Raw genomic sequence first — 27235 nt, 5'->3', positions numbered from 1 at the left:
TAGGCTTGGACTGCACCTGTCTCTGTTTTGGTTTTATCCACTTGGGAAGCCATTTGTGTAACCGTAGTAAGTAGCATTATGTACAGTGACCAAATTATGTCTCTAGAGTTCAAAAAACACACCAAACTCTACTGTGTATGCCTCATCTAAGATAAAGAGAAACATTTTCTCAAGCAGACTTAACAGTTTCAAGGTTTCTGGGAGAAAAATGCTAATGTTGAATTATGGATCAGGTCTTAAAAATAGCATACACTTGGAAGCGGCTCTTGAAATATTTAAATATTCAGTTCACTGGCTGCTGTTGATGCTCGGAATCTTTTTGCTTGTTAACCTGCTTCAGTTCTTGGCCGCTGTTGAGTACCGCTAATTACAGTTTGTTAGGGCAGCGTGTGGATGTATTTCTAATTGACAGCAGGAACACATGTGTGTATTCCTACTCGTCCTACATCTATACCCCGTAGAGTGTGTCTGAAAGCATTTGGCACCAAGTTTACAAAGGCGCACACAAATACACCTCGAGCCCAGATGGTGTCGTCGTGTGGTTGAAATTCTGCAGAAGGAAAGTGTGTTCTTGAAAAGACACGAAGCATTTGGTACTGTACGGTTGGTCCTGTTGCTTTGCAGCTAGCTTTCACCCTTTTTCTACACTGTCTGGTGTGAATCTGTGTGTGTGTGTGTGAATCTGTGTGTGTGTGTGTGTGTGTGTGTATACGTGTGCGTGTGTGTGTGCTTGTGCATGTGTGTGTGTGCGCTTGTGCATGTGTGTGTGTGCAGGTGTGTGTGCATGTGTGTGTGTTGGGTTGGATCTCCACACTGCTCTTAATTAAAAGAACTCAAAGGCAGTCGGTTGTGTCTGCAACACCTGGAGGAATCGGCTCGATAAAATTGTGTGTGTGTGTGTGTGTGTATGTGTGTGTGTGTATGTGTGTGTGAGAGAGAGAGAGAGAGAGCATATGTTTACTGCCTGTGTTTGTATGATATCAGTATGTGTGCTCAGTTTTGTATCACCTGTCAACTCTATCTTTATTCTCAACAGAAAAATAATATACGTATTTATGAATGTATTTATGATAGTGTTATGGTCATTTAATGCATAGTTGTGTAGAGCAGAAGTTCCATGACCAATTTATTTATTCATTCAATTGACCAAGTAAAATCAATTCAGAACAAAATCTCATTTACTATGATGATCTGGCCAAGAGGCATCAGCAAAAACACAAAAATAAAATGCTGTCAACAATAAACAACAACAGTGCACAGCTCCATGGTCAATAAGTACTACGTACAAGTTAAGAATGATGGATATTCTTTATAGAAATGGAATGACTGAGAGAGGGAACGCATGCACAACTATGATATGTAGCAGATTATGTTTGAATTAGGGTTGGCAAAATAACATATTCATTTTTTTCTAGAAAAAAAAGGAGCACATTGTTTAAGAAGAGAATACAATTCCAGGACACCATTTCAGTGGTACATGTTCATTATATCTTGTCAACAACCAATCAGATTTTCACCTCCTGTTTTATAATTTGCTAACTTTTCTGGTCGTCATGGTCATCGTTGCCTGAATAAATGGTGAAAAGTGTTCTGTATGGAAAATGTGGACCTTTATAAGTTTGTTCACACATTCACCAAATCTATTTGAATTCAAATATGTTACAAGCTTGTCATAGCCAAACGTGATTGCAAATTGAATGTGATTTATTTTGATTAATAATTAATAGTTTCAATTGCTGTACAGCCCATTTTTAAAGACTCTGAATGATGTGAGTTTCAGTGTATTTTGAAGCATGTTCCTATCCTTTACAGCTACCAAACAAAAGGAGTCGTTTCTAAAGACGGTGCAGGCTTTTGGATCGAGGAGCATCATGACATTACTGGATGCTAAATGGTAGAGCTGTCGGACATGTGCAGAGGGTTTGGCAGGTAGCGAGGGACCTTTCCCAGGATTATTTAACAGATGAGTGACAGCCGGCGAAGTAGACGCCTGTGTGATCCACCAGGTTACAGAGGTCCCAGGGGTGAGTGGTGGGGGGAGCGATGGTGAGGAATGGTGGAGTGTGTTAAGCTTACTAAAGGTCCTCATTGATGTCATTTTGTCAATGTTGTCACTTTTGTGGAATAGAGGAAGGATGGCCATTTTCAGTTTCAGGAATCATTGTTCTTGTACAAGAAACCAAGTCCAGCTTTGACTTTTGGCCAAGGTATTACAGACTCCAGCGCTTTGGATCTTTGGCTGGTCAAACGGTATGTTTTTCTTTGGGTGGGGGTGGGTTGGACTTGGATTTATGACCAATAGAGTCTGTTACGAACTGAGGCTATGGTCTGAGAATTGATGACATTTATCAGATAACTAGTTGCATTATGGGAAATATTGATATGAGGGAATTTGAAAAATAAGAGGAGAGTCTCTCAATAATCCCAGAATTGAAAGGAAGAGTACTATTTTAATGGCAGACTATATCAGGCAGGAAATCTAAATTCTAGAGTTTACAGTATTTTACATTACTGCACATCTATTCTTGTACTGTTAGTTCTTGAGGAGAGGCCCCTTTCCTTCAGAGTTAAAGCGCTAGTGCATCATATTTTCATATCAATAAATATCCATGCCAAATGAGTTCTCACATTGCTCATTAAGGTCATTGCAGTCAAGTATCTCTGCAATTAAATAGCAGTTTTTTATGTGTATGTAATGACACCCCCCCCCCCCCCCCGTTTCCCAGATTGTCAGACCAAGTGGATCAAATTATGATAGTGAATTGAGTCATCCTGCATGTTTGTGTGACGCTCAAAACAACAATGAAGTAGGTGAAGGCGGAGACATGTTCTCAACATATCGAAAGTTGTTTACAGAACTGTCACTGCCAGAAGATGGAGACAAAAGTTTTGTGCTATGGCTTTAAACGAACCCGACTGATCTGGCGTCACCTCCATCAGCAGCGCTGCCTCAGTGAGGGAAACAAATCCCGGCCTCTCTGGTTCTAAATCTTCAATAACTGCATCGTGTAGTGGCAGGTGTATGACTTTAAATCATGTGTCCTCATATTTTTTGGTCATGCCTGCGTAAAACAACCTTCACTGCTATCATTGCTAGATTTTGACACTTCTATTGTCCCCCTCCCATTTATAACAGAAAACAGACCACTGTCCTTCTACCTTGGAGCTATCTTTGGCCTTTTCCTATCTGGTGATTTGTGTTTGTGTGTTGATACAGCTGTTCTGATTTGGGATCTGGTTAATCATTAGCTGGAGCACCAAACAAAGAGGACAACATGTGAGGAAGAAATGGCCTTTCAGGATCAGAGAGGATGCTTGCTCACAGTCTGTGGTTGGGTGGGACTGCTCAGCCAGTGTGTTGAGCCTTGTGAGTAGCCTCTTTAGTGCTCCCAGACCTCCCCAGCATTAAACTTTAATGAGAACACATTCTACTTGGGTTGACCAGGCTCTCTACATCTCTCTGCCTCTCCTCCCATCTTCGTCTGTGTTTGTGGTCAGAGGAGGTGATGGCATTAAATCACGAGCGGACAAACAAATTGAAGCGGGACTCTAGACACCCTGGTAACATCAGTTAACTCACTAGATATCTAAACTCTGAGTTATAATGACTAGGATTAAATTATTAAGTATTTAAATGCAACTCCTTTTTTGTTGTTGTGGAGCTGCCTTTATATTAAACATCCCTCCACAGGGCCGTGGGAGCATTGGAGACATGTCAGGCTAAACCTGTTAGCATTCTTTTCATGAAAAACAAGATCTGGGTTACTTTTATTTCAGTAAAGCAATTCAATCATCATGGACGGTGGTAAGCCCAAGATGTACCGTGCCATTATAAAATGATCTCTGAGGGAACCATCATAGAATATGATGGTTCCCCCATTGTTGGAAAATTAAACTTTTCCCATAACTAATCAAACTCACGAACCGCTGGCAAAACATGCAAGACCAAACGTGTTGGACGGCAAATGTTCTGTCTTATTTCGCAATCCACGTTTGTCAAAAATTGCCATTTTCGGTGCGTAGGCTGCAGCTACAGATGTACGATATATTCCTGCACATCAACAAAATATTACTATTTGCAAAAGGAAATAAATGTTTGTGAACAACATTTTAACATTTGTAAAAAAAAAAAAAAAAGGATATTAATTTAGATTTAAAAAGATTTTTGTGCTTGCATGAATAGATTCATGTTTGCAAAAAGAAAAAGATGTTTCCAAACAATACTTAGAATAATGCAAACAGGTCACTTATATTTGCAGACAAGGTTTTAAAACCTGAAGACAAGATTAAAGCACATCTCGCTCTTTCTCTTAATTCAAATTCTTAACTTTACACATTATTTTTTATTGTATATTCATTTCAATAAACTACCTTTATGCCTTCTGATTTTCTTTTAAATTAAGATGCAAATTTATTAATCTGACATCTGAGAGGGTTTAGTAATCGAATTCAGGTGTTTGGGAAGTATCTGAGAGGAATCATTCATGACAACGCAGAGTAATCTGAGCATTAGCAACTTTAGAGAACTGGATGGACAGAAAGATCAAATAACCTCAGAGAGGACATTAACTTCTCCTCAATGGACATGCTCGCATTCACTATGAGAGACAGAAAGCAATGGTCCATCCAGTGGAGAACCTGTCTCACATCCACAGACACGTTACCACGATTGTTCAGAATCGCTGGAGTAGACAAGAACAGCAGCAGTGACGTCCTGACCATGGCTATGGTAAATTGGCTAATTTTTATATGGCATATTTCTACCTTTGCAGTACCCAAAGCGCCTTACAGTGTCGTCTGCTTCACCCATTCACATGCACTCACGCCACGTACGCCATGCAAGGTGCCAACCTTCTCATCTGGAGCAATTAGGGGTTTGGTGTCTTGCTCAAGGACACTTCGACAAGGTCAGCGGGGGGAAGTGAGCATGGAACCAGCCAACTCTCAGATGCTAGAAGGCCACTCTACATCTGGGTCATGCTGCCCCACAGCTGAGACACATAAGGAGCAAACTGTTCAGGATGTCCTGCTCTGCAGTGGCTGCCCTGTCTGAAACAGTGTTTAACTGTAGTTTGTCTTGTCTGCTTGCCTTTTCCAAAACTGACTGACAGCTGCACTCAGCATTCACCCCTACACCAGCATGTCAAATGAAAAAGCAAAACAAACAGGGTCATTACCCCAAGCCTCAAGGTCTTTTCTGTTTGCCCCGAAACAATACACACCTGACAAGGGAGGCCAATGGATTCGATTTTTTCTATCATGTGTCTTCGAACTAGCACTGTGACAAAAAAAACAATTGTCTTACTTTATTGAAAGTTCTTTTCATTTTTTAACATGAAACCTGCACAAGAACATTTTACTGGCAGCAACATGTAGCAGGCAATGCATAGAGTGCAACATACTGTATCTTTGCACTCCTCAGGCTCACTGTGTGTGGAGGTTGGTATATTGGAGGTGCACAGGTGGAGAAGGAGAAGATGATGAAGAAGGAGTGGGGGTGGTCTGTAAGCTGAGGCTGCTGGGATGGAGTGAGGGGATTAGATGTTGCCCATGATTACTCCACAACCACTCCACTATCATGGCTTATACATCACCCAGCTGACTGTGTGAGGTCAGAGGCTTTGTATGCCACATGTGGCCTGTACATGCATGTATGTGGGATGACAGAACGAGAGGGCAGATGCAATCGCACATCTGTACCATGATATAGAAGAGACATCTTTTACGAGACAAATATAGAGGAGATGAAATGAAATAGTCAGGACTGAGAGAAGAGAGAAAGAACAATATAGGAGGGATATAAATGTAAAGAAGCACGCACGGGGGGCTGTGATGTAGGAGCAGATAAATGAAAACATACAAACAGGATGGAGAAATCCATGCTGGGAAAGAACTCTGCCATAAATACAAGTTCAACATTCTAAACACCAGCTGTGGTTGTCTGCTAAAGCTAAATAGCAAGCAAGTAATGGTACAAAAACAAGATGTGCTCTCAAGTCATTGCTACTGAAAGACTTTGCTTTTACATTTAAAGAAGAAGAGTGTTTTTCTTTTATAAAATCCATATGTAAAAAGTGAATATTTAACAGTATGCAATGAATGTCTCTATTGCTGGACCTGGAATGAATTGTTGGCTGTTTAAAGTGACAGTTCATCGCAAAAGTATATTTTGCCTTTCAATAACTCACAAATTCCAGCTCATGTTTTATTTCTCCTTCATTATTTGTTTGTGAGTCCAGAATGTGGAAAGAGCCAGCCACTTGTAATTAGTGTGAAGCTAATGGTGACTGACAGCTAACAATAGGAAAACTGTCTATGTATACCTCTCAAGTGCATCATCCAGTATAATCTAAGTCTTCTTTATCCAGCTGTAATGCTCAGTAATCAACAAACAGTTCTCCATCCATCTATTTTCTACCGGTTATCCTTTTAAGGGTCGCAGGAGGTGGAGCCTATACAAGCAGCCTTCAGGCAAGAGGCGGGGTTCACCCTGGACAGGTCGCCAGTCCATCTCAGGGCCAACACATAGAGACAGACAACCATTCACACTCACAGCCACACCTACGGTCAATTTAGAGTATCAATCAGCCTCGTCCCCTTTTGATGTCTTTGGACTGTGGGAGGAAGCTGGAGTACCGGAGAGAACCCACGCAGGCACAGGGAGAGCATGCAGAGTCACACAGAAAGATCCCGTGCCGGAGCCGGGGCTCGAACCTGGAGCAATCTTGCTGGGAGGCGACAGTGCTGACCACTGCACCACACAAACAGTTCTATTATAGCTAAAAACAAACAGTAACATATCTGGTTCAGCATGAATGAACCCAGTGAGTTGGTTCAACTGAATGCAACAGTTGGTTGTACTCAAACTATACAATGTCACAGCATGACCTGCTTTGATCTGGTTTAAAAAACAAACTTCAACATTTCCTGTTTAGAGCTTATTCACAGTGCAACCAGTTTCTTCACTCAGTTGAACTGATTTCCTTGTTCTTGTACTGGCTCAGTGACGGTAGCCCAGAACCAGTAGGGTTGTATTTTGTTTTTAGCTGTAATCAAATTGTTTGAGGATTACTGGGCAATCAGCTGGTTAAAGAAGACAGGGATTATACTGGTTTCACCTGACAGTTTGTGAACCAGCGTTTTTGGAAAGTTTCACTGTTGTTAGCCATCAGTGGTCATTAATTTCAAGCAACATAGATATGGCTCTTTCTGCATTGAAAATAAAACATCTTTCTTGAGCTTAAGACACCGCTTTATGAGTACAGCACTTACAAAAAGGCAGAAACATGTTTTGAGGTGATGTATCACTTTAAGAAAACCTTGACATCCATCTCTTGATAAAGACTTCTTGTCCAGAGGAAGGAGAAGACTACAGTTTTGGGTCTACTACACCAGCCTGTTGAAGTTACTGCACCAGTTGGTGTAGATGTTTCTTCAAAATTGAATCTCAGTAAGCATGACAGTTGGAAATCAAACCCCACTGAGCCAGGAGGGTTGACCAGCTTGTGTGAGAAATTTCTGCCTGATAGAAAGACACACACACACACACACACACCATCTGGGTGCTTTATTTCTGCTAGCATTATGATGCTTACGTTTTATAGTCTTGTGACGGAAGCAGATATCTAAAAATCGTCATGGTGAACATTGTGGGAGGCAAAAAAACAAAACAAAACAGAGATGTTTGCATTTGGTTAATCGTCCATCTGTTGCTCGTCACTTTCCTTTCTTCACCTTTTATTATCACTTTCACACACAACTCACTGACACCAGCAGCAATGTGAAGATTTGCTTTAGGATTTTTTTGACACTTTCTGTTTCTCCTGCTTAAAAAAAGACTACCGGTGTTTCTGAGCACATTTATATTTGTTCCTGTCTCTCCTCCTCTTCCCCCCGCCTCTCTCCATCATCCTGTCTCCTTCCTCTTTTCTATCATCTACTCCTCTTCTCTCGTGGTATTTATAGAGGCTCCGGATGCACGGGTTTCTCTCCTCCACTGGTCTCTGGCCCACGCTTGTTTCCGTCTTGGCTCTCTTTGTTCATCCTTTGCTTTTCCACAGCCGTTTGTCTATTCATCTCTGTCTGAGATGCTGGGACACTTGGGACGCTGAACTCACCTATTCTTTACCTCACATCCTGACCACAGTCTTCTTCCTGTCATCTCCCTTTACCTCTTTTTATCACTGAGCCTCCACCCTTGACTCCTCCTTTGCTTGCCTATCTGGTTTCAGAATCAGAGATGCTATTTTCCTCTAAACACCCACAATTCAGCTGTCACGGAGTTCTGGGACTATTTACCAGCAAGTTTGTTTTAGTACTTCAAACCTCTACATTCTTGACACATTCCAGCTTTTGTTCAACCATTTGTGTCAATTTGTGGAAAGAGGGACAACATTGAAAAAATTTATTTTTGGCTAAAAAAAAAAATGTAAGAAATTGTTGAGAAAATAATGTTTGCTAAAGCTAGACATACATCCCTGCTACAATTGTATTTTCAACCCAGCATTCACATGTAAATTTGCATTGAAGGTTGCAGAAGTCGAAAGTTTACCCCCGGCACTGGAGGTACATCGGCCCTCATTAATGCAACTGAACCCATTATTGTGGATGATGAGCTGGTTATTAGCTGCTACCACTGTCCGTGTGTGTGTGTGTGTGTGTGTGTGTGTGTGTGAGAGAGAGAGAGAGAGAGAGAGAGAGAGAGAGAGAACATCAAAACTTTCTACAACTTGTTTTCAGGAGCTTAAGGCTTCATTCCATTTCACCTCAACAGTCTAGTTTCATGAGTCTTGTGAAATTTCTAATCACCAATTATTAGTTTTGCTCCTAAATGCATGAGGAAGAACTTCATCCTCTGTTGAAGTGGCTGCCTTCCATGATGGACTTTAAATAGTATAATCTTCCACTGAACAATGCAGTGGTGCATTAGGAGCACAAATGGGACAGCAGATGGAAACTGCACAGTTCATAATGGAAAATAACATTTACAAAAGTGGCATCTGTACACTGCAGGTAGTGAGCAGGTGTGGTTCTGTAATTGGAGAAAATAAGTGGATGGCAGGTTGACAACTTATGTGCTCATGCAGATTCAGGTGACATAAAAGCTTATCCATCCACCCTAACACAGAGGGTAAGCTGTGGGTGTTGGAGTGAACATGTTCTTTTAAACAAATCCTTTTAGAGTCCAACCAACTACAGTGAGAGGTGTTAGGGTGCATACAATGCTTGTGTGGCAAGTTGGAAAAAAAGTGATTGAGCAACGGCTGTTTAAAACAAACTAGATCACAATTTGCCAGTCTCATTCTGATGCATGTGGGGATGAAAAAAATACAAAGTTGCAAAGCTATTTATTTGAATATGTAGAGTTGGAAAGGTGAGAAAAGTTTCATTTATTTGCTTTTTGCAAAGGTCCCCAGGCGTAAAGTCTCAGTGACAGCTGGGAAAGCTGCAGCCCGCCATGACTCAATACAGGATAAGGGGTATGGTAATTAATGAGTGAGTGAATGAACTTGACCGAACCAATATTGTGAAAAGAGTCAGTCTTCACGACATTATGAGCTGTAAAGACTGCCAAAAAGCCTGTTTAAAGGTAAAAAGTTAAAACAATGCAAGCAGTATAGTAAAGAGGGATACTGCTTGTGCTTCTAGTTATTGTTGATAGATAACCCCACATTTATCATCGATCTATCTCTCTAGGAAGTTTACCTACATGCTGCCAAACATGCCTAGTCCAGATGTTCTCCCCACGTTAGGACGTCCAAGCTCAAACGATTCTGATAATATATTGAACTGCCTGCTCAACCCTGCGTCAGGAGGTGCCTCTCACAGACTCTACTTGATGCTGAACCCCCCCTCCAAAAAAAAATGAGATCAGTAAAGTGGACTCCTCGCTGTCAGACCCCACAAAGTAGTTAAAAGAGAATACACACACACACACACACATTGAGTTTTCCTCTTCCCCTTCTCACTTGGGGCGATGTATTCATAGCTCTGCTAATTAACAATTCCACACCAATGAGAGGAAGTCGACTGGGTGGGGGCTTCTTTGACATGCTGGGCATGTGAAGCCCTGGGTGAAGGAAACACTTGGTGTTTTCTGTGTCATTGTTTACATCTGCATGCGTATATGTGATTGTTTTCCATGCTCATTCGCTCATTTGTTTTTACAAGGCCAAAGCAGGGCTAACCCCAGCTAGCTGTCCCTGCTGGCTCGTGCTAATGACGTAGTGAGAGGTGGTGGATTCTGCAAGGTAAAATTGAGCTGGTTCACACCACTGGACTGTTCCAGGTCATGGCTGACATGGCTACACGCTAACAGTGTGTAATAGCACAGTGTGTGCAATAATTAGCTAACTGTTATCAGGAGTCATTCATTTCCCAGTTTATACTTGTACTTTACATTGATTTTACTCTGAGAGGAGAACATGTTTGTTTTTTTTGGTTTAAAATCAGTCAGCTACAATGTTAACACTGGATGTAGCTGAAACATGTTAGCAAATAACAGCCTTCTTGCACATCCAGCTAACACGGAGCAGCACAGACATTCATTTCAAGAGGTGTTACCCCTCACGCATCTCTTTCTTTCACTTTAAGTCAAGTACTCCCTCTCCTGTAACTTCAGTTTTTCTGAAAAATACTCAACTCCAGTTCCCTAAATGCTTCTCCACTGACTATCCACTGCGTGACTATCTAAAAGCGGACAGTTTAATCTATGAGTTCTCACAAAACCGTATTGATAGAGTATAACTATCATATATGTTTCTGCTTGTTCTAAACATGAGAGATGAAGTGCAGAAAGGTGCATGGTCCATATAAGCTACTGAGCTAATCCTGCAATATTTTCATTCGCGGCACCATTTTTGCTTCACTTGTTTTAAATTACATTTGAAAACACAACCTTGTATTTTTCATGAACCTGCAGTCAAGTTGTCTTTGGATGAATTTCTGGCATTTGGTCTTCTGTTCCTTGTAAGGTGGCTGTGTTGTCATTTTGTTGTTTTATGAACTAAAACATAGGTTAAAATGATTCCGTTTTAAATTAGTTAATAAGTTATTAGTTATCGTTTATTAATTAATTAAGTTAGGTTTTGTTTTGACTAAAACTGACATGAAAAGGCTGAAGTGTTGACTGGAAATTTTAAACCTGAGTTGGCCTGGCGTAGAGCTCGTCTCAGTCTCTCAGATTTTAGAGTGTAATGGACTGAAGGAAGAGATGGCTCCTCCAGTCAAATATTTTGGTGCCCTCTGATCACCTGTGATCCCAGGCATGGTGGCTGACCCCTGGGGAGGCAGCAGGCTCAGCCATGGAATCGATGAACGCACAGTCGAGTGGACATGTTCTGCATGTCCACGCGACTCACTGGAGGACGTCTCTCTGCGTCTTCACTGAGCTATTTCCTTCAACATAGTTCAAATTTCCACAGCTGAGTCAAGGTTAATGTTAATATAAAGACAATGATATGCATTTGGGGGGCAGTGAATATGCTGTCTGTCAGGTAATATAAAGTGCTTACATCTGGAGTGAAGCCTGTTGTTTTGGCTAGATGGCTCAACACTTTCCTGGGTTGTAGTTCAGTTTCACCACTTTGATCAACCTCTTCCAGCAGCAGCAGGCAGCTTTTTTCAGCTGAAATGTCTGTATGTGACCTGCCCAGCTCAAAAGAGCACACGGTACAGTGACTGGCAGATTAGTGCTACATTTAGCATCCACAGAACCAGATATTCCCTCGGTGTGTTTATGATGGGGATGTAGATTACCGCCCAACGTGATGGTCCAAAAGCAACCCCACAGGTGTTGACCTGGGGCCAGTGAAGGAAATAACAAATGATTCACACTTTCCTACTCATCAAACCATTGAGAGGATGGAAAGGAGAATATTCTGGAAGAGACCACTCTCATCAGGGTTTTTCCTTCTGATTTGTCTGCCTCTCATCTCTATTTATGTTCACTGAATGACAGGAGGAGATATTTTTGGGTCTCATTTTATCTAACCCTGTGGAAGAAGAGTTTTTGGCCAGATCTCTAGGTTTTCTCACTGCAGTAGGAGCCGCTATGTGATGAAGGCTGTGAACACATATTTATTTTCACACCAACTGAGTTGCTCAGTGTAGCTTTAGCAGCACACGTCTGCTACACGTGTGGAAGCAGGAGCAAAGAACGATGAAACTATGGCCCTAAGAACAGAAACAGCTGGTGCACTGACACCCGCTGACACCCAGCACTTGACGCCACCACGTTACCATGACAACCCGCTGTGAACCCTCTGTTTCTGACAGCTGTTCCCATGGTGCCTGGGCTTGGCTCTGCCCCTGGCTCCTATTGACAGGATAGATGGCTTCTCGGGGTCATAGGTCATGTTCATGACGTTGCTACCATGTTGTTTTTGCATTTGAATTACGAATGGATCAGTTTATCTATGGTTTGTGTCAACTCCAATATCCATTCATCACTATGTGTTGCTGCAAATGCACGCGCAGTGGAATCCATAAATCTTCCGAGTGTATTTCCGAACCTAGATTAAAGAGATTAAAACTGCTCTTATGTTATAAAATAATGCTCTCACATACGGTAATAATTTTCATTATGAGTATCCTTTGATGTTGAGCCTCAGGGTTATTACGGGTAGTTCTTCCTTTCAGGCGCTCCCTAACAAAATGTCAGCAGTTGAACTTAAACATAACACAGCAAATATTTGAGGAAAATCCATGTAGAAATATTAGCCAAAAGACGCTCTGGCTGTTCATACCTGGGAGGGGATTGTTTTTCCACCTCACATTCTATTTACACATTTCATTGATAATTTTAAAGACACCCCCCCGCCCCTTCCACTCTTGTTCCAACTGTTCACTGCGTCAGCTGACTGGGCACCATGTGTCCCAGTGGTCCAGTCAGCTCCCTGGTCCATCTCTGTATGGTGCAGTCTGCTGTCTCTGCTCAAACACGAGACACACTGAAGAGGGATGTACAGTCATTTCCTGCAATTGCAACGTGTCTATTTTGCATCTCATGAAAGATTTCTTCAAGAAGATTATACACTTCTTTGAAGCTGAATGATGAATGTTCTATTATTTTTTGACAAATGCAAACCTTTTTGTAATTCTTAAATGATCCTCTAAAATCAAAACATCATTCCTGGACTCCTGATGGATTCTCATTCCTTGTTTGACTTTTCCGATCACGAAGAGTTGCTGACGACAGATCGGGCGTTATGTTTTCTTCCTGTTTCCTACCCAGCAGCTGAGCGTTATCAACGGGACCACATGTCTGCTTTCAACAGACCCAGGTGATCCAGATTAACATCATTACTTGTGATGGGCTTTTGTCTGTATTTCCTGATATGTAATAACAGGGCCGGTTTGATTCGGCCCTCCAGGTGTCAAAAACAAATAAATTAGACAAGAGTAACAATGGCCCACAGCTCTCTGTTGAATTTTGGTCCTCTAAAGGAAAAGGTTTTGACATCACCACTTTATTCAGTTAAAGCTTCATTAAATCCATTGTTGTGTTACACTTTAGTTGATTTTGTCACACACTTAATGGAGGAGCAGGAGGTTTGTCAGTCTTTCTAACAAGTAAGCCAGCCATCAACAGCAGCAGTACACATATTTCAATTTTACCCAGATAAATATGTGAGGATATGTGAAAGCCCATTGGACTGCAGTGACAAATAACTCCCATACATGCTGTGTGCTGACAGAGACTTAACTGGAGTTTGCCTACTTTCACAAACAGGCAAATTGGCTGCAAAGCTGTGAATGAAGCCATCTCCTCTCCTCTCTCTCTCTCTCTCTCTCTCTCTCTCTCTCTCTCTCTCTCTCTCTCTTCTCTCCTCTCTCTCTCTCTCTCTCTCTCTCTCTCTCTTCTCTCTCTCTCTCTCTCTCTCTCTCTCTCTCTCTCACTCTCTCTCTCTCTCTCTCTCTCTCTCTCTCTCCTCTCTCTCTCCTCTCTCTCTCTCTCTCTCTCTCTCTCTCTCACTCAGCGAGCTAATTAAAGAGCAAGTCTGGGTCCCCTATATGAGAACCATGGTATGCTAATGCAGTATTCCTTTGACAGTTCTGTTGAGACAACACTGTGGGTGTTTTCACATGGACTGATTTGCAATTCACACTCTACTTGTTTTCGTCCGAGACGGCTGAGAGGGGAAAGGCTGTGAGCCACTATAAGTGGAACCGAGCTGAAGTTTCAGTTAATTGCGTCTATGATTTTTGAAAGGCACCTTTCAAGTGGTGTTCTAATTGCCAGTTATTTTGCAGGAGCTAAAATGGTGTTCTGAAACATTCATTACTTTGCTTCCTGTGTCTTTTATTGTAACAAAAAATATTCATTTATTCAGAAATTCCTCAAACATCTTTTGCCGCTTCACCTCTCATGAATGTGAGGATGTTTAGGCAGGATAACCTTTCGTTCTTTATCTGAGTACAAAAAGTTTTTGAATTCATGATGTACCTCTTATGGGCAATGTCCTTTCCTCTTCTCACAGAACACTGCACCAGCAGTTTGAGAGCTATAAACAGGAGGTGCGTCGCATTGGGGCGGAGACACGGCGTCAGCAGACCCAGCAGAAGGATGACGCACCCACCTGTGGCATCTGCCGCAAGACCAAGTTTGCCGATGGCTGCGGCCACCTTTGCTCCTACTGCCAGACCAAATTCTGCGCTCGCTGTGGAGGCCGGGTCTCCCTGCGCTCCAACAATGTGAGAAACCTGACCTTTGACATCCTCCCTTTCCATTCTCCCACTCACATCATTTCTGCTGTAGCTGATGTACAGCCTTCTCCTCTGCTTCTGTATGTTTGTTACCATCTGCTTTTCTGCTTCCTGGACACACTTTGGTGAGACCAAAGTGTATTGGAAGAATGTCTCATCACCAGTAGGAGGCTCTCAAGTCTTGTCTCCAGTCTCAGGCTACAGTGTTGTGGAATGGTTATAAATTGAAGCACACAAGCTCCCTTGAATGTGAACACACACCAGTTTTATCATCTGTCTTGTTGTGTGTCTCTTTTGACAGCACTGCAGCTATCATGCAAGCATGTGAGACAGTGGTATCGGTGTTCTTCTCAAACAACACATCTAAGCCAAGACCAGGAAGGTCAGCAAAAGGCTAGCAAGGGTCTGATGTGGTCCTCAGTAGAATACTGAAAAAAAACCAACATTAAAATACTTACATGCAAGTGATTAATGATTTTGATTTGATATTGATGAGTAGTGTTCGTCTCCAATGCACGCTGCTGCTGATAAGAGTCATTTCTCTGAATGTATTTGGCCATGAGCCCTTCATCCTTTGGAGAACCTATAAGTCTCGTCTGTAATAAAATATAACCATTGCGACTTATGTAGTATCTTTTAGATTAACAGACACTGATGAGTCAAAGTATTAACATCCTGAGTAAAATGGACGACGTCTCATTCCTAACATATCTTGTTTAGAGGTGAACCGTAGGTGACAATCATACATTGATATACAGTATATGATATACAGTATTGTAAATACTATATGTAACATCATGTGACATCATTTATTTGACACACCTTATCAGTCATCATTTGAAACAGACAGAAGGGGAACACGTGGATTAGGATGAAAAGTAATATCAATATTCTAAAGTTTACATAAGATAAGCTGTAGAGTAGAAAAAAACTGATAAATATTTGTCCTCCCCATATATCCATCATAACAAGGTTTCAGTATCCTCTCGCAGTGCAAAGACATGTGCACATAAAAATCAGACAATACGGCATTGTACTAGAGCATAATAAATGAAAGCATTGGAGCATAAAGTTAAGCCATGGTAACCACCCCTCAGTGGTACAGTAGCCTGTTAATGCCAGTGAAGTGAAGGCTAGGAATACGATCGTTAGTCTCCTTGAAGGGAGCATCCTCTGGATATTCCCTGTACTCTCCCCTGATGTTCTATCATGTCTACTAATGTGTAATTTCAACTTCTTGGACATTTTGCTCACGTTTGCATGGCCACAGGGCAACAAAAATGCTGCATACGGTGAGTTTTTCTAAAAAATAAAAATAAACAAAAAACGAAAAATGAAATACTGATGTCTAAAGGTACCGTGGCACTTCCCACAGCTCCTACAACAATTATTTTCATTTTGTAACTGCACCAAAGACAGTGGATAGTTCTACTGGGCTACAGCCTTAACAGACCACCTCATTATTATTAATGTATTAGAATAAAGGCCCTCACCATCACACCAAATAATAACCATTAAGAGGAATCGACGCGGGGCTGATCAGCATGGCATCTATCCATTAACCAAAGATGTTTGTGCTATTTTAAGGCCCTCTTCCATTCAAGCCATCTCTGGGCAGCACTCCAACCCATGAGAGAGGACCCCTACTGGGTACCTTACCTGACTGTGGGCCATCTCCCCTTGGCCTGCTGGTCCCCAATCTGCTCAGGATCCGCCCATCCCAGCCGGCCTGGACTCACACTGGGACCAAGCGCAGGCTGAACTCAGAGGCCAGGGACATTAGGAGATAAAGATAGTATCCCTGTTAGAAATGCTATTGATATTACTTGCACAGCAGGCAGGCTGTTAGCCGGCAGAGCAGAGATGAGACCAGCACGTTGTCGACGCAATCAATACAAAAAAAAAAAACAACAACAAAAAAACATTTAAAAGATTCCTTTAAAGAGACTGAAATCATACAAGCAAATTGGATAACGATCATTTAAATATGTATGATTATACAGTTATGTATGGCAATGGTTTAACCAACTCCAAAGTAAATTTAAGACGGAATTACTGCGCATCCTCTCTAATCAATGTTGCATGTAACAGATCAGCTGTCTCATCAGATTTGCTTGGAAATGTCTGTGTTCACATGTGCCTTTGTGTCCATTTCAGATTATGAATTATTTCTGAATTTATACAATAATATTTTTTTTTCCTGTCAAATGATCTCAGATCAAAAAAGAAATTCAAATACTTAGATGCCTGGTTTCATGCTTTATATTTCCACTGGAGCCGTTGACACTGGGAGGAGCCAGACTATTTTCATCACTTCAGCTTTGAATTAGTGGAACTATTAACCGTATAAAATGAGTACACATGGAGGGCGCAATGTCACCTGTTGCTCTGTGGACTCCTTTTACAACTGTTAATGTCCGTACATGAATGAAACAGAAGGAGAAGCTGAGTGAGACAAAATCAGGTTGGAGTGATAATGGTATGCAAACATACCCTGGTTTATCATCAACTTGATTGCTCCAGAGCCAAAGCTGACAATGACTGAAGACACACCCACTGTGTATCTTAATGTTCTGACCTGAAACCTTTGAGTCATGTTGCAGCCGGCTCATTTGGAGTGTTTTTTGACAAAGCCTGTGCTTAGAGCTGAGGTTGTAATACTCTCTGGAAGCTGACCCATTGAACAGTTTAACCGCCTTAAGAGTCATAGAATGCGGCAAGAAGTATGACAGAATTTCATAGTTTAATTAAGGAGCATACATGTCTACAACACAGTTCAATAATGCTACTCAGATCAAAATACTGCACATGTCTTCATCTGGTTATTGATAACTCAGACTGACCTTATTCAGGTTAAGGTCCCTAGAAATTGCTGTTTCCATGGTAGTGACTTATTCAGTGTATTGCCTCAGTAGGTTTGATATTGAAACGCTGTCTTCCATGTAAACATAACCTTTGAAATATGATTATCATTCACAAAATGCACATCACGCTGAGATGAAGAGGAGATGAAACCTGTGATTGTTTACAGAGGTCATGAATCAAGTGAGACTTTGGGTCAAGTAAAGGTGACAGTGACATTTGTCACATTTGCCGAGTTATTCGGTTAATGTGTTGGAGTTGGATACCGCTAATAGGTTTCCTTAGTTCCTCAATAAAACATTAAAAATATAAATGTTATGTTTTGTAGGTGCATGTAGATTCAGGTCAACATGACTTATTCTAACTGGCTGCAACATGGCTTGGAGGTTTGATAACCACTGTTCTAAAACATTCTCCGTATTTGTGAGAGCAGGCACATAACAGTTTCAACAGTAGAGCAAACGATCCCTCCTTTCATGTTGTGTAGTGATTTCCAGGTTTGCAGTTCAACGTATAGCATTTTGACACATAAAAATGCAATCAGCTTTTAAATGAAGGACTTTTACAGCTATCTTCAGGTCCAATACAATAATTCCTATCATTTAAAATAATTTCAATTCTAAAAGAAGCCCAATAAGTGCTTATCTCAAGCTTTAGAATAGGTATGATCTTGCAAAATCTTTCTATTGGACAGTTTGTGTGTATCTTTTAAAAAAAAACAACTCACCGTATAATTTAATTCATAAATGCGTATGAGCAATAAGACAATACATGATATAATTTGTCTTTGTTTTCAGTGTGTGTCTCACTGAATCACTGTTTATGTGTGTGTGTGTGTGTGTTTGTGCGCGCGTGTGTGTATTTAATGTGTGGGAGGGATGTGTCGGATGTGAAGCTCCTTTGGTCGCAGCACTGCTTGCCTCTGTCCTGGATTGTATGGCCTGTCAAGCAGAAAACTAGTTTCAGAACATAACAAGCCTCTCCTGCCTACAGGGTGCCCATTACCTCACGTCAGCCACACACTGGGTTTTCCTCAGGCAAGCGTTTTACCTTTTAAAATGACACAGCATTCACATTTCTAATGTTACTGCTGGTCAGCAAAATAAAAAAATAAAATATTCTGCATACAAGAACAAGTTTTATCCAGTGCGTTGATAGTAATGAGACAGATAACACAACTAAAAATGATCCCTTGAACAAACCCTGAGGCTGTCTCTTTGAAGGGTCAGTTAATCTGCAAACAGTTCAACACGACCATTAAAATAAATTCAATAAAAACTGAACATTACGCTCCTCGTGAATAGAGGGAAGGGTTTATTTATTGCAGGACTGTTAGCCTTATCTACATGTAGCTAATAAAGTAAAAGAAATTAGGCCCTTATTTGCTGCTAAGCAACTTTCTGTAGTTATTCATCAATACACACCACTGCGCTTCTGCAGTGCTGCCCTGTGCCCTGCAGAAGGCACCACAGCAACAAGATGAGGCCACAGCCCTGCCTGAGAGTAGTCATCATTCACTTGCAATGGTAGATGTGCACACCAAAACATAGTATTTAAATGTATTTACCGAATTTTCCCGCAGTTCACATATGAAATATCTAAAGTGATCATTTTAGTTTGTATCCTGGAGTCCAAAAAAATGCTCAAACATTGTCAGTCCTAACGCTTTTAAAAGTTTTCTTTGCCATGCTATTGAGCTTAACATAAATATTTGGGCATTTAAAAGGAAACATCAACTTTTGGGGGGGGAATACGCTTATTTGCTGTCCTCTCCAGAGCCAGACAATAAGATACCCTTATCTCCTGCACTGGGGAACTGAGACCCGCAGAGACCTGCTGACTGCTGTTTAGCTTATCACAATGAGTGATAGTGGGTGGGAAGTGTTAGCATACCCCAGTCAAAGTAATCAAATCGATCAGGTTCAGGATCTTGGTTCATTCAGAAATAATCCTCCTCATTCTCCCTTACATTGACATGATAAGTCTCAGTTGTCACTCTTCTAACCCTCAACAAACTTTTGTTTTGTTGGCCGAAGATACAATGAGGCTTTTGAGATGCTGAATGAAATCCCTATGCCCACAGTGGATTAAAGAATGTAGTTCTCAAGTCATGTATCTGACTCTACAACTACAATCTGTTGCAAATTTAACTTATTTCTTTGCAAATTTTAAGCATAATCATAGTTATATTCATACAGGCAAAGACACTTTTGGGGGAAAGACTTGGACTCTTTGGGTATGGTGTCACTTCCCATCCACTACCAGTCATTGTGCTATGCTAACTAGCTGTAAGCCAGTCTCTGTGAGTCTCAGCTCTCTGATTTAACGCTGTTGGGACGACATCTTTCTATGGTCTCCCCCGAAGTTAGCCTCTCCATGGGTTTCCTCATCTAAATGTCAAAGGGATTTTAAATTTTGAATTATGCTGAGAGCTCTTTGGCAAGTCAAAATTTAAGAAACTTTAATCTTGTTTAGCCACTTGTTAGCAATTTTTAAGACACATACACTCTTACCTATCTTTTTGTCTTTTTCGTGTGATGATGGCAAATAAGCAGCACATCCTTTTGTAACAATCTGTAAAGAGGCATTTATTGAAGAGGAATTAAGGAAAGATAGAGGTTGTAGAGGATGTGTCCCAATTTCCTTGTTTTTACCGAGGAGCTGTGACACACCCCAATTATGTCACACCAAGGTCATGCTAAGCTGAGTCATGCATGTCGCCACAGCGTAACATCTCCGTGGTCGCATACATCCACATCAACGTTGTCCTCCACCTCACTCTGTCGCTGACTACGATTGAGTGTATTAATTCTTCACAATGTAATTAACAAATGTTTGCACCACGTTCTCTTTCCCCCTTCTCCCCCTTATTTTCTCTTTTCGCACAATCTGTCCACTATCTCATATCACCAACCCACCCTTTCTGCATCTCTCCTTCTTTTCTTTTCATTTTCCTACTTCCATCTTTCTTCTCTTGCTCCACTTTTCTCAATTCTCACTGCTACCTGGACTGCATGCCACAAAGGAGGACAAAGTGGTTAGCATCTTTTTTGTGTTCTCTTTGTGCTGTGACTGTGATGTTTGTGCCACCTAAAAGTAAAAGATGAATTCAAATCTAGAGCAGAGATCTCGCCTTCATTCTTGTTCCTTCCATGTTAGAATTTCTAAGCTGAGAGGAAAAGGGTTGAAAAACCAACAATGGCAGATGCAGGAGTGTATCGGATTGGACCCGAGCCAGTGTGTGTACAAATCTACTCGTGGATTACTGACTTAAGTGATCAGAGGCAGTCCCTCATAGTTCATACTCATAGTGTTTGTGGTGCTGTCTGGGGTGGAGCCTCCTAAATCTGCTGTGTCTTCAAGTGCAAACTCTAACTAACTCTGTGTCCATTGTCTGTCTCCTCCCCCCCTGCAAAGTGTCTCATAGTGAAGGACAGGGTAAGGCTTGCTGGGTGATGGATTTGCTGCATGGGTCACTTCTGTTGTCCCCCCCTCCACACTCGGGTCTGTGCTCATTCACAGTATCAGTATAGGAATCCAGAGCCACCACCAGTTTTTGCCTCCCAGATCATTCTGGATAAGTGGTCCAAGGGCATCAGAGCTCCAATTCTGAGAATGAATGCAGACCCTGAAAATCAACTGGCGGGTAGAGTGAGCATGAACCATAATGAATACTGTCTGCAGGGCCATGAGACCCTTCTGACCCATCCTGACCCTTCTTCCTATGGCTGTAGGCATGGCTGTGCTGGGGTTGGGGGATGGGGAGGGGTGTGGATACGGTGATAAATTCTTCACAAAATAGGGATGGTAGATTGGCTTTCTAGTTGGCATGCATACAGTATAACACCTAACTTTAAATATATTTGATGTGAATGCATCATGGATGCACACTCATGCCTGTGCATGCTTCCCCTGCCTGTGTGTGAGACCAGACCAGCCTTGCCATGGGGAGACGGGATGGGATCCAAGTACATGTTCCACTTTGTTCACTAATCACTTTCCGTTTAATGCTTGGTCACTGCAACGTGTTGCTGTGTTTCACTGCTGACATGTGTTTTAAAAAGTGGCAGTTGATCTAAAAGTTTGGTCCCTCAGTCAGTCAGATGGTTGACAGAGTTCATCCAGGTAAGGCAGCCCAGCACCTACATTAGAACTGAGGGGAAACCTTGGCTGGTGGTCTTCATAGCGACACTTGATCTTCCTCTCCTCTCACCATTTTGGGTTAAAGTCACAGATTCTGGAAAATCCACTCTCAGAGTTGTGTCTCAAAGTACACATATTCTAGACTTCAGAAGTACAGATACTTGGGGGGATTAAAAGAGGTACTTTTTCAGTTATGTAAAGTACAAGTACGTACTGCATTCACAAGAAAAATATAATGATAATCCATCCCAAACAATTGCATTTGCAGGATTTGAGTGGTCTACATAGCTATTAAAGTAGTTTGCTCATATCATATCATTGTCAAACAGCAGCTTTACAACCTGAACAATCAGCAGCAGACATGATGATAACAGCAATATACACAAGTGGGTAGATCTGAAGAATGCACAAAAAATAAAAAAAACACCTTAAATAATATATACAAATATCACATTATGTAAAACACAAAAATATGGAAAAGCAAGACATACAATGATAAACGCTGGGTGTACACTACAGGATTATTGGAGTGTTTTGGGCCTGAGCAAGCCGCCAACTGGAAGTTGCTTACTTTAGTAAGTGAGTAGCAGTATCTTGCACTGGCCCCATTTTAGACCAATAATAAAAGTTTATTCATTTCCAGCTTGCACTGAAAAATATGTCAGCCATGCTCAATCCGTCTTCTCGACCTCATGCACATTTTTTCACTCTTTTTCTGCTTGTCGCTGCAAAAAAAAAACTGGACACAGAAGGTCAACCAGTTTGAGATAGTCTTGCAATACCAGACATGGGAAATCTCTGCCGACTGAAGTCTAAATGTTAGAAAGCTGCTTGATGAAAAATGCCACACCCTTTACGTTTGATCAGTGACCGGCCTTACCAGAAATGATGCTAACAGAGACATAACAAATCACTTTGCAACAGAGATTTTTGAAAACAGATATCCCGAACAAGATAACTTAGCATTTAAGCGATTAATATATTTTGTAGTGAATGTGACAAGCTTGAGCTCAGGGACTTGGCTGAGCTGTCCTCACAAGACAGTTTACTGGTTCACAACTGGCATCCTGAAGATATTTAAATGGTTCTGTAATGTGGGTTTTTGTTTTTCAAAGTCTCTGATATTTTCCACCTATCTTGGCTTCCCAAATAGAATGTGGCATAAATCCAAAAATATGTAGTCCAGATTTCCATCCGGAAAATCACCCATAGAGAATGTCTTCATCGTTCAGAGAGTGTGCGGACCGATGAGCGTCCTTTGAGGATTTTAAGGGCATGGCTTGGGGTTGAAGGGTTAGCAGTGACCAAAGCGAGATGCGCCTGCAAGCCTGAAAACATTGTGGTAGCTGCAGAGCTAAACGTGGACGCTTGAACAGGAAGTTTATCAGAGCTGGACAACATTTCATCTTTTAAAAGGTCAAAGAACAGCACTGGAGGCTTTTCTCAAGGGAAGCGATGTTTTCACTCTACTGGCTTTAGCGTCAAGTTGTCCTGCCAAAAAGTAATTCTTTGCAGAAAAGTGATTTCCATCCACAAAAGCCACACACACAGCCTATTGAAGCTATATCGCTAAATCTTTAATTACAGTCTCGTTTCCAAATAGAGTAACAGGGATAAGGTACACCAATTTTTATTTTTTTTACTTTTTCAGAGCAGGGGTCTTTTGAATACTCGATTCTTGGTGGTCATTCAGTTGTGATTATTTCTTGAGAGACCCCCGTGAAAACTGACCGAGGCAGCTTGTAAACTTGCAAATGTAGCAGGCTGCGTTCCCTTTGCTGAAGCTTCCCTTCGGCTACTCCAAGAGCCCACTCTCCAGTGGGAAACAGGAAGCAGCCAGCGTTACTCCGTCTACCCCCAGACTGATTTCCAATCAAGTTACTTGTTTAGTGTTAGGGTTTGTAGACTGAACCCAATAGCACAACACAAGACAAAGATGAGATTGCCTAACTGGCGAGGGTTTAATACTTCAATGTTCCCTTTCGGGAACAAAAACTCAAAATGGTTCCTTTGGGGTCTGAACTCAAACAGCACTAACCAAAATAAGGGGATCGACACCAAGGAACGATATAGGACTGCGAAGACTGAGGGAACTAGCGAAGACTGAGGAAACTAGTCTGTGTTCTTCAGGACAAACTCGCATCTGAGGACTGGGAGGCGAACAAATTTATACTAGCCAGAGGGAGCTGATTAGATGCAGGTGAGTAACGAGCGGATGAGCTGCAGGTGTGTCATGACGTGCGCTTCGCCCGCCCTTGTTGCCGGTTACGCAACTCCGCAGCGGCGCACTCAGATGTCTCTGGGGAAGCAGCGTGCCCACGCAGGGAGGGCCGAACTGCAGATCGAGCCGCAACATTTAGAAGATCTAGATATTGATTCAGCAGACAGTGACATGTCTGGTTAGCAAGATAAAGGTGTTGTGGCACGATATTGACTGTTTTACTTGTGGGTCGTGTTCTAAATGGGATATTGTAATAACCCCCAATGGGGAATGGGACCCTGATGTGCAAGAATCAAAGAGAGCAGTTCATCGTACTCTTTAGACTCTAAACATTTCCTGGACGTCATATATTTTGTTGATCTTATTGGCTTGTATTGATTGTGACAGACACAGTGTTTATCCAATCAACTTCCACAATTTTTTTGAAGGGGCCTCCCCTTTTCCAGTTGTTCTCTATGGATGGTTTCGCAGATGGAAATGTGGAATACATCCTCTTGGATGTATCCAGTGTTCCAACTGGCCAGCTATGTTAGTTTCCACCCATCTCTAACAAGAAAATCTGAGAGAACGTCATCAGCCTCTACAAGCGAAGCGTTTACAGACTGACCCATGACTCAACAGTAATTGAGGACATGTCCACTTTCATGTCTTCTTTTTATCTAAAGTCACTCACGATGGGAACTCATCTAGACGAATGTGTGTGGTCCTATGTCTTGGCTGATTCATGTTTGTTCCTAAGAATAAAATTTGGGTTGAATCTGTTGCCATTCTAGTGGTCTCACTCGTTTTTAAATGAGTAAAGATTTGAAAATCCGCTAGTGTGCAGGAGGGAGAGAGCTGAGCAGTGACAGCCCACCTCAAGGGCAGTTCCAGTTCCTGAGTTAAATTTCCCTTCAGCTCCTCCACTGATGTTTCAGGAAATTTATGATATATAGAGAGCTTTACACTCGCAACAAAGATGGCCAGGGACATAAAATAGCTGAAAAAACTCTTTAAATTCAAGAACTACTCTCCCATAAGTCAAGCAATATGGTAGAAACAGATCCAGTGTTGTGTAACAATTACATTTCATGAGCAACGACCATTTTTTTGTTTCTAGCTAATGTGTAACTAATGTCAGTAAACATAAAGTAGCCAAATATTCAATGTTTCTGATCAGAAATGGAAATCATGTTCCAGTAGTCAGGTTGTTCTCAAATGGTGGGGATGGTGGAAACTCAAATTTGAAATGGTCGATAATCACTAGCTCAGTACGTGTTTCCATGGCAGCAGCGTGCCCCACCAATCAAAGACAAGGCTGATTCACTTTAGGATTGTAGGAAGTGTGGTACCTCTCTAAAACAGTTTTCCTTGAAACAAGGCTGACCTTCAGGCTTCTGCAGAAGTAGATGACCTTAACTTGTTCACTGGTGGTGATTTGACCTCAGATGGTTACAACGTTATGACTGCTTATCGGCTCCTCGATGGGGAAAATGAATAGAATTCGAGGTGGGCAGTCACTGTTGAGCTCTATAAAGGAGAAGCTGCTCAGCAAGCAGAATCATTGCTGTTGTGGTACTTCCTCCAATATTCACGTGCAGCTGAGGCTGGTGGTACCTGCTGGTGACTCGTGGATATGAACTGACTTGTGTGGCCCCTCCTGAACTAACATTGACACATATAAACTGGGCAAATCTTCCAATTTAAATCTGTGTTAAGGAGGAGCCATGGCCTTTGTGAAGTGTGTGAAGAAGCTGCAGTGTATTTCAAAGGCCACTCTGTCATGCTGCCCTGTTACTGCTGCTACTGCTGGAGCTTGTTACGGGCAAGTGTTTGTTTTTGTGTGTGTGTGTGTGTGTGTGTGTGTGAGAGAGAGAGCTCCAGATGGCTTCCAGAAACGGAACAAACCACTGACAATCTGTCTCCTTTGTAGAGGAGGACTGCCTCCCAGTGGTGAACAGGGAGGCACTGGTTCTCTCTCTCTCTCTCTCTCTCTCTCTCTCTCTCTCTCTCTCTCTCTCTCTCTCACTCAGTCTGTCTCACCCACCCGCCCACACACACACACACACACACACACACACACACCACACACACACACACACACACACACACACACACACACACACACACACACACACAGAGTTAGACTTACATTAATTTCCTGGATTTTAAAAGTACAAAAATATTACAGTTTAGGTAATTATTAATCCATTACTGCATGTTCCGGGTTCAAGCCCTGGCTGGAGCATGGGATCTTTCTGTGTGGAGTCTCCATGTTCTCCCTGTGCCTGCGTGGGTTCTCTCTGGTACTCCAGCTTCCTCCCACAGTCCAAAGACATCAAGAGGGGACTAGGCTGATTGATACTCTAAATTGACCGTAGGTGTGACTGTGAGTGTGAATGGTTGTCTGTCTATTGGGGGGTGAATAGGCTCCAGCCCCCCCCCCCCCACCCCCATGACCCTTAACAGGATAAGTGGTAGAAAATGGATGGATGGATGCATGTATCTACATTGTGGTTGTGTTCTTGAATGTACACTGTGGGTGCTTATTATGATCACATATAAGATTTTGTATGATTATTAAACTGGACCATTCAGATCCCTGGTGGGAAAACAAAAAATCCTGCTTTTGTACCACTGATGTCATCAATCGTAACCCTCAATACAGCCCTGTCAAAGTTAATTTGTACCAACTCTGTCACTCTGGAAATTTAGCAGGTTAATAACAAATGTACATATGTATTTAGGGTTCTTTCATCTTTTCTTTGTAAATATAAGGTTGTGTGTGTGTGTGTGTGTGCGTGTGTGTGTGTGTGTGTGTGTGTGTGTGTGTGTGTGTGTGTGTGTGTGTGTGTGGGAGGGAGGGGGTAAATTAGATCACAGCCCCTCACTCATTTTCACACACACACACACACACACACACACACACACACACACACACACATCTAATTCACACTGAGTCTTGTTCACTCTCTGCATCAAGCTGACACTGCACTTTGTTGCAGAAGGGAGGATGCACTGCATAATCTCAGTCCTAGATGACTAACCCGCTGCTCTCTCATCCTCCTCCTGCTCACCCTCATGTCCTGCCTCTTTGTAGCAGCCTCCGCGAACTCTGTCTCTTTGTTCCCATCATGTTTGAATCTCCATTTAACCCCTTCTCTCTCTATATCATATTTATGTCTTGTTTCTCTCCCCTGAAATTGTATACACATGCACACACACACACACACACACACACACACACACACACACACACACACTCACACAGACAGCAGTCAGAACACACACTGGTCAGACAAACATTACTGTAAGACAAATAGG

At 41.9% G+C, this 27235-nt stretch overlaps 1 protein-coding gene across 14 annotated transcripts in view; it reads left to right on the top strand.

Moving 5' to 3' along the window:
- The window catches only part of rims1b (regulating synaptic membrane exocytosis 1b), an 85389-nt gene that overhangs the window by 8951 nt on the left and 49203 nt on the right, over positions 1 to 27235 (top strand). For 13 of the 14 annotated variants that reach the window (XM_086210563.1, XM_086210566.1, XM_086210556.1 and 10 more), the window contains exons 2-3: positions 14481 to 14694; positions 20986 to 21006. In XM_086210563.1, the coding sequence (XP_086066689.1) occupies positions 14481 to 14694; positions 20986 to 21006 (235 nt within the window). The remainder of the gene's footprint in view (positions 1 to 14480; positions 14695 to 20985; positions 21007 to 27235) is intronic. The other variant, XM_086210553.1, reaches the window with a different exon arrangement.

Source organism: Aulostomus chinensis, chromosome 8 (assembly GCF_037954235.1).
Source record: "Aulostomus chinensis isolate RoL2024-O1b breed Wild chromosome 8, RoL_Achi_v1.0, whole genome shotgun sequence".
NCBI classification, from domain to species: Eukaryota; Metazoa; Chordata; class Actinopteri; order Syngnathiformes; family Aulostomidae; genus Aulostomus; species Aulostomus chinensis.
The sequence above is the reverse complement of the archived record's forward strand: the minus strand, read 5'-3'. Positions and strand labels throughout refer to the sequence as shown.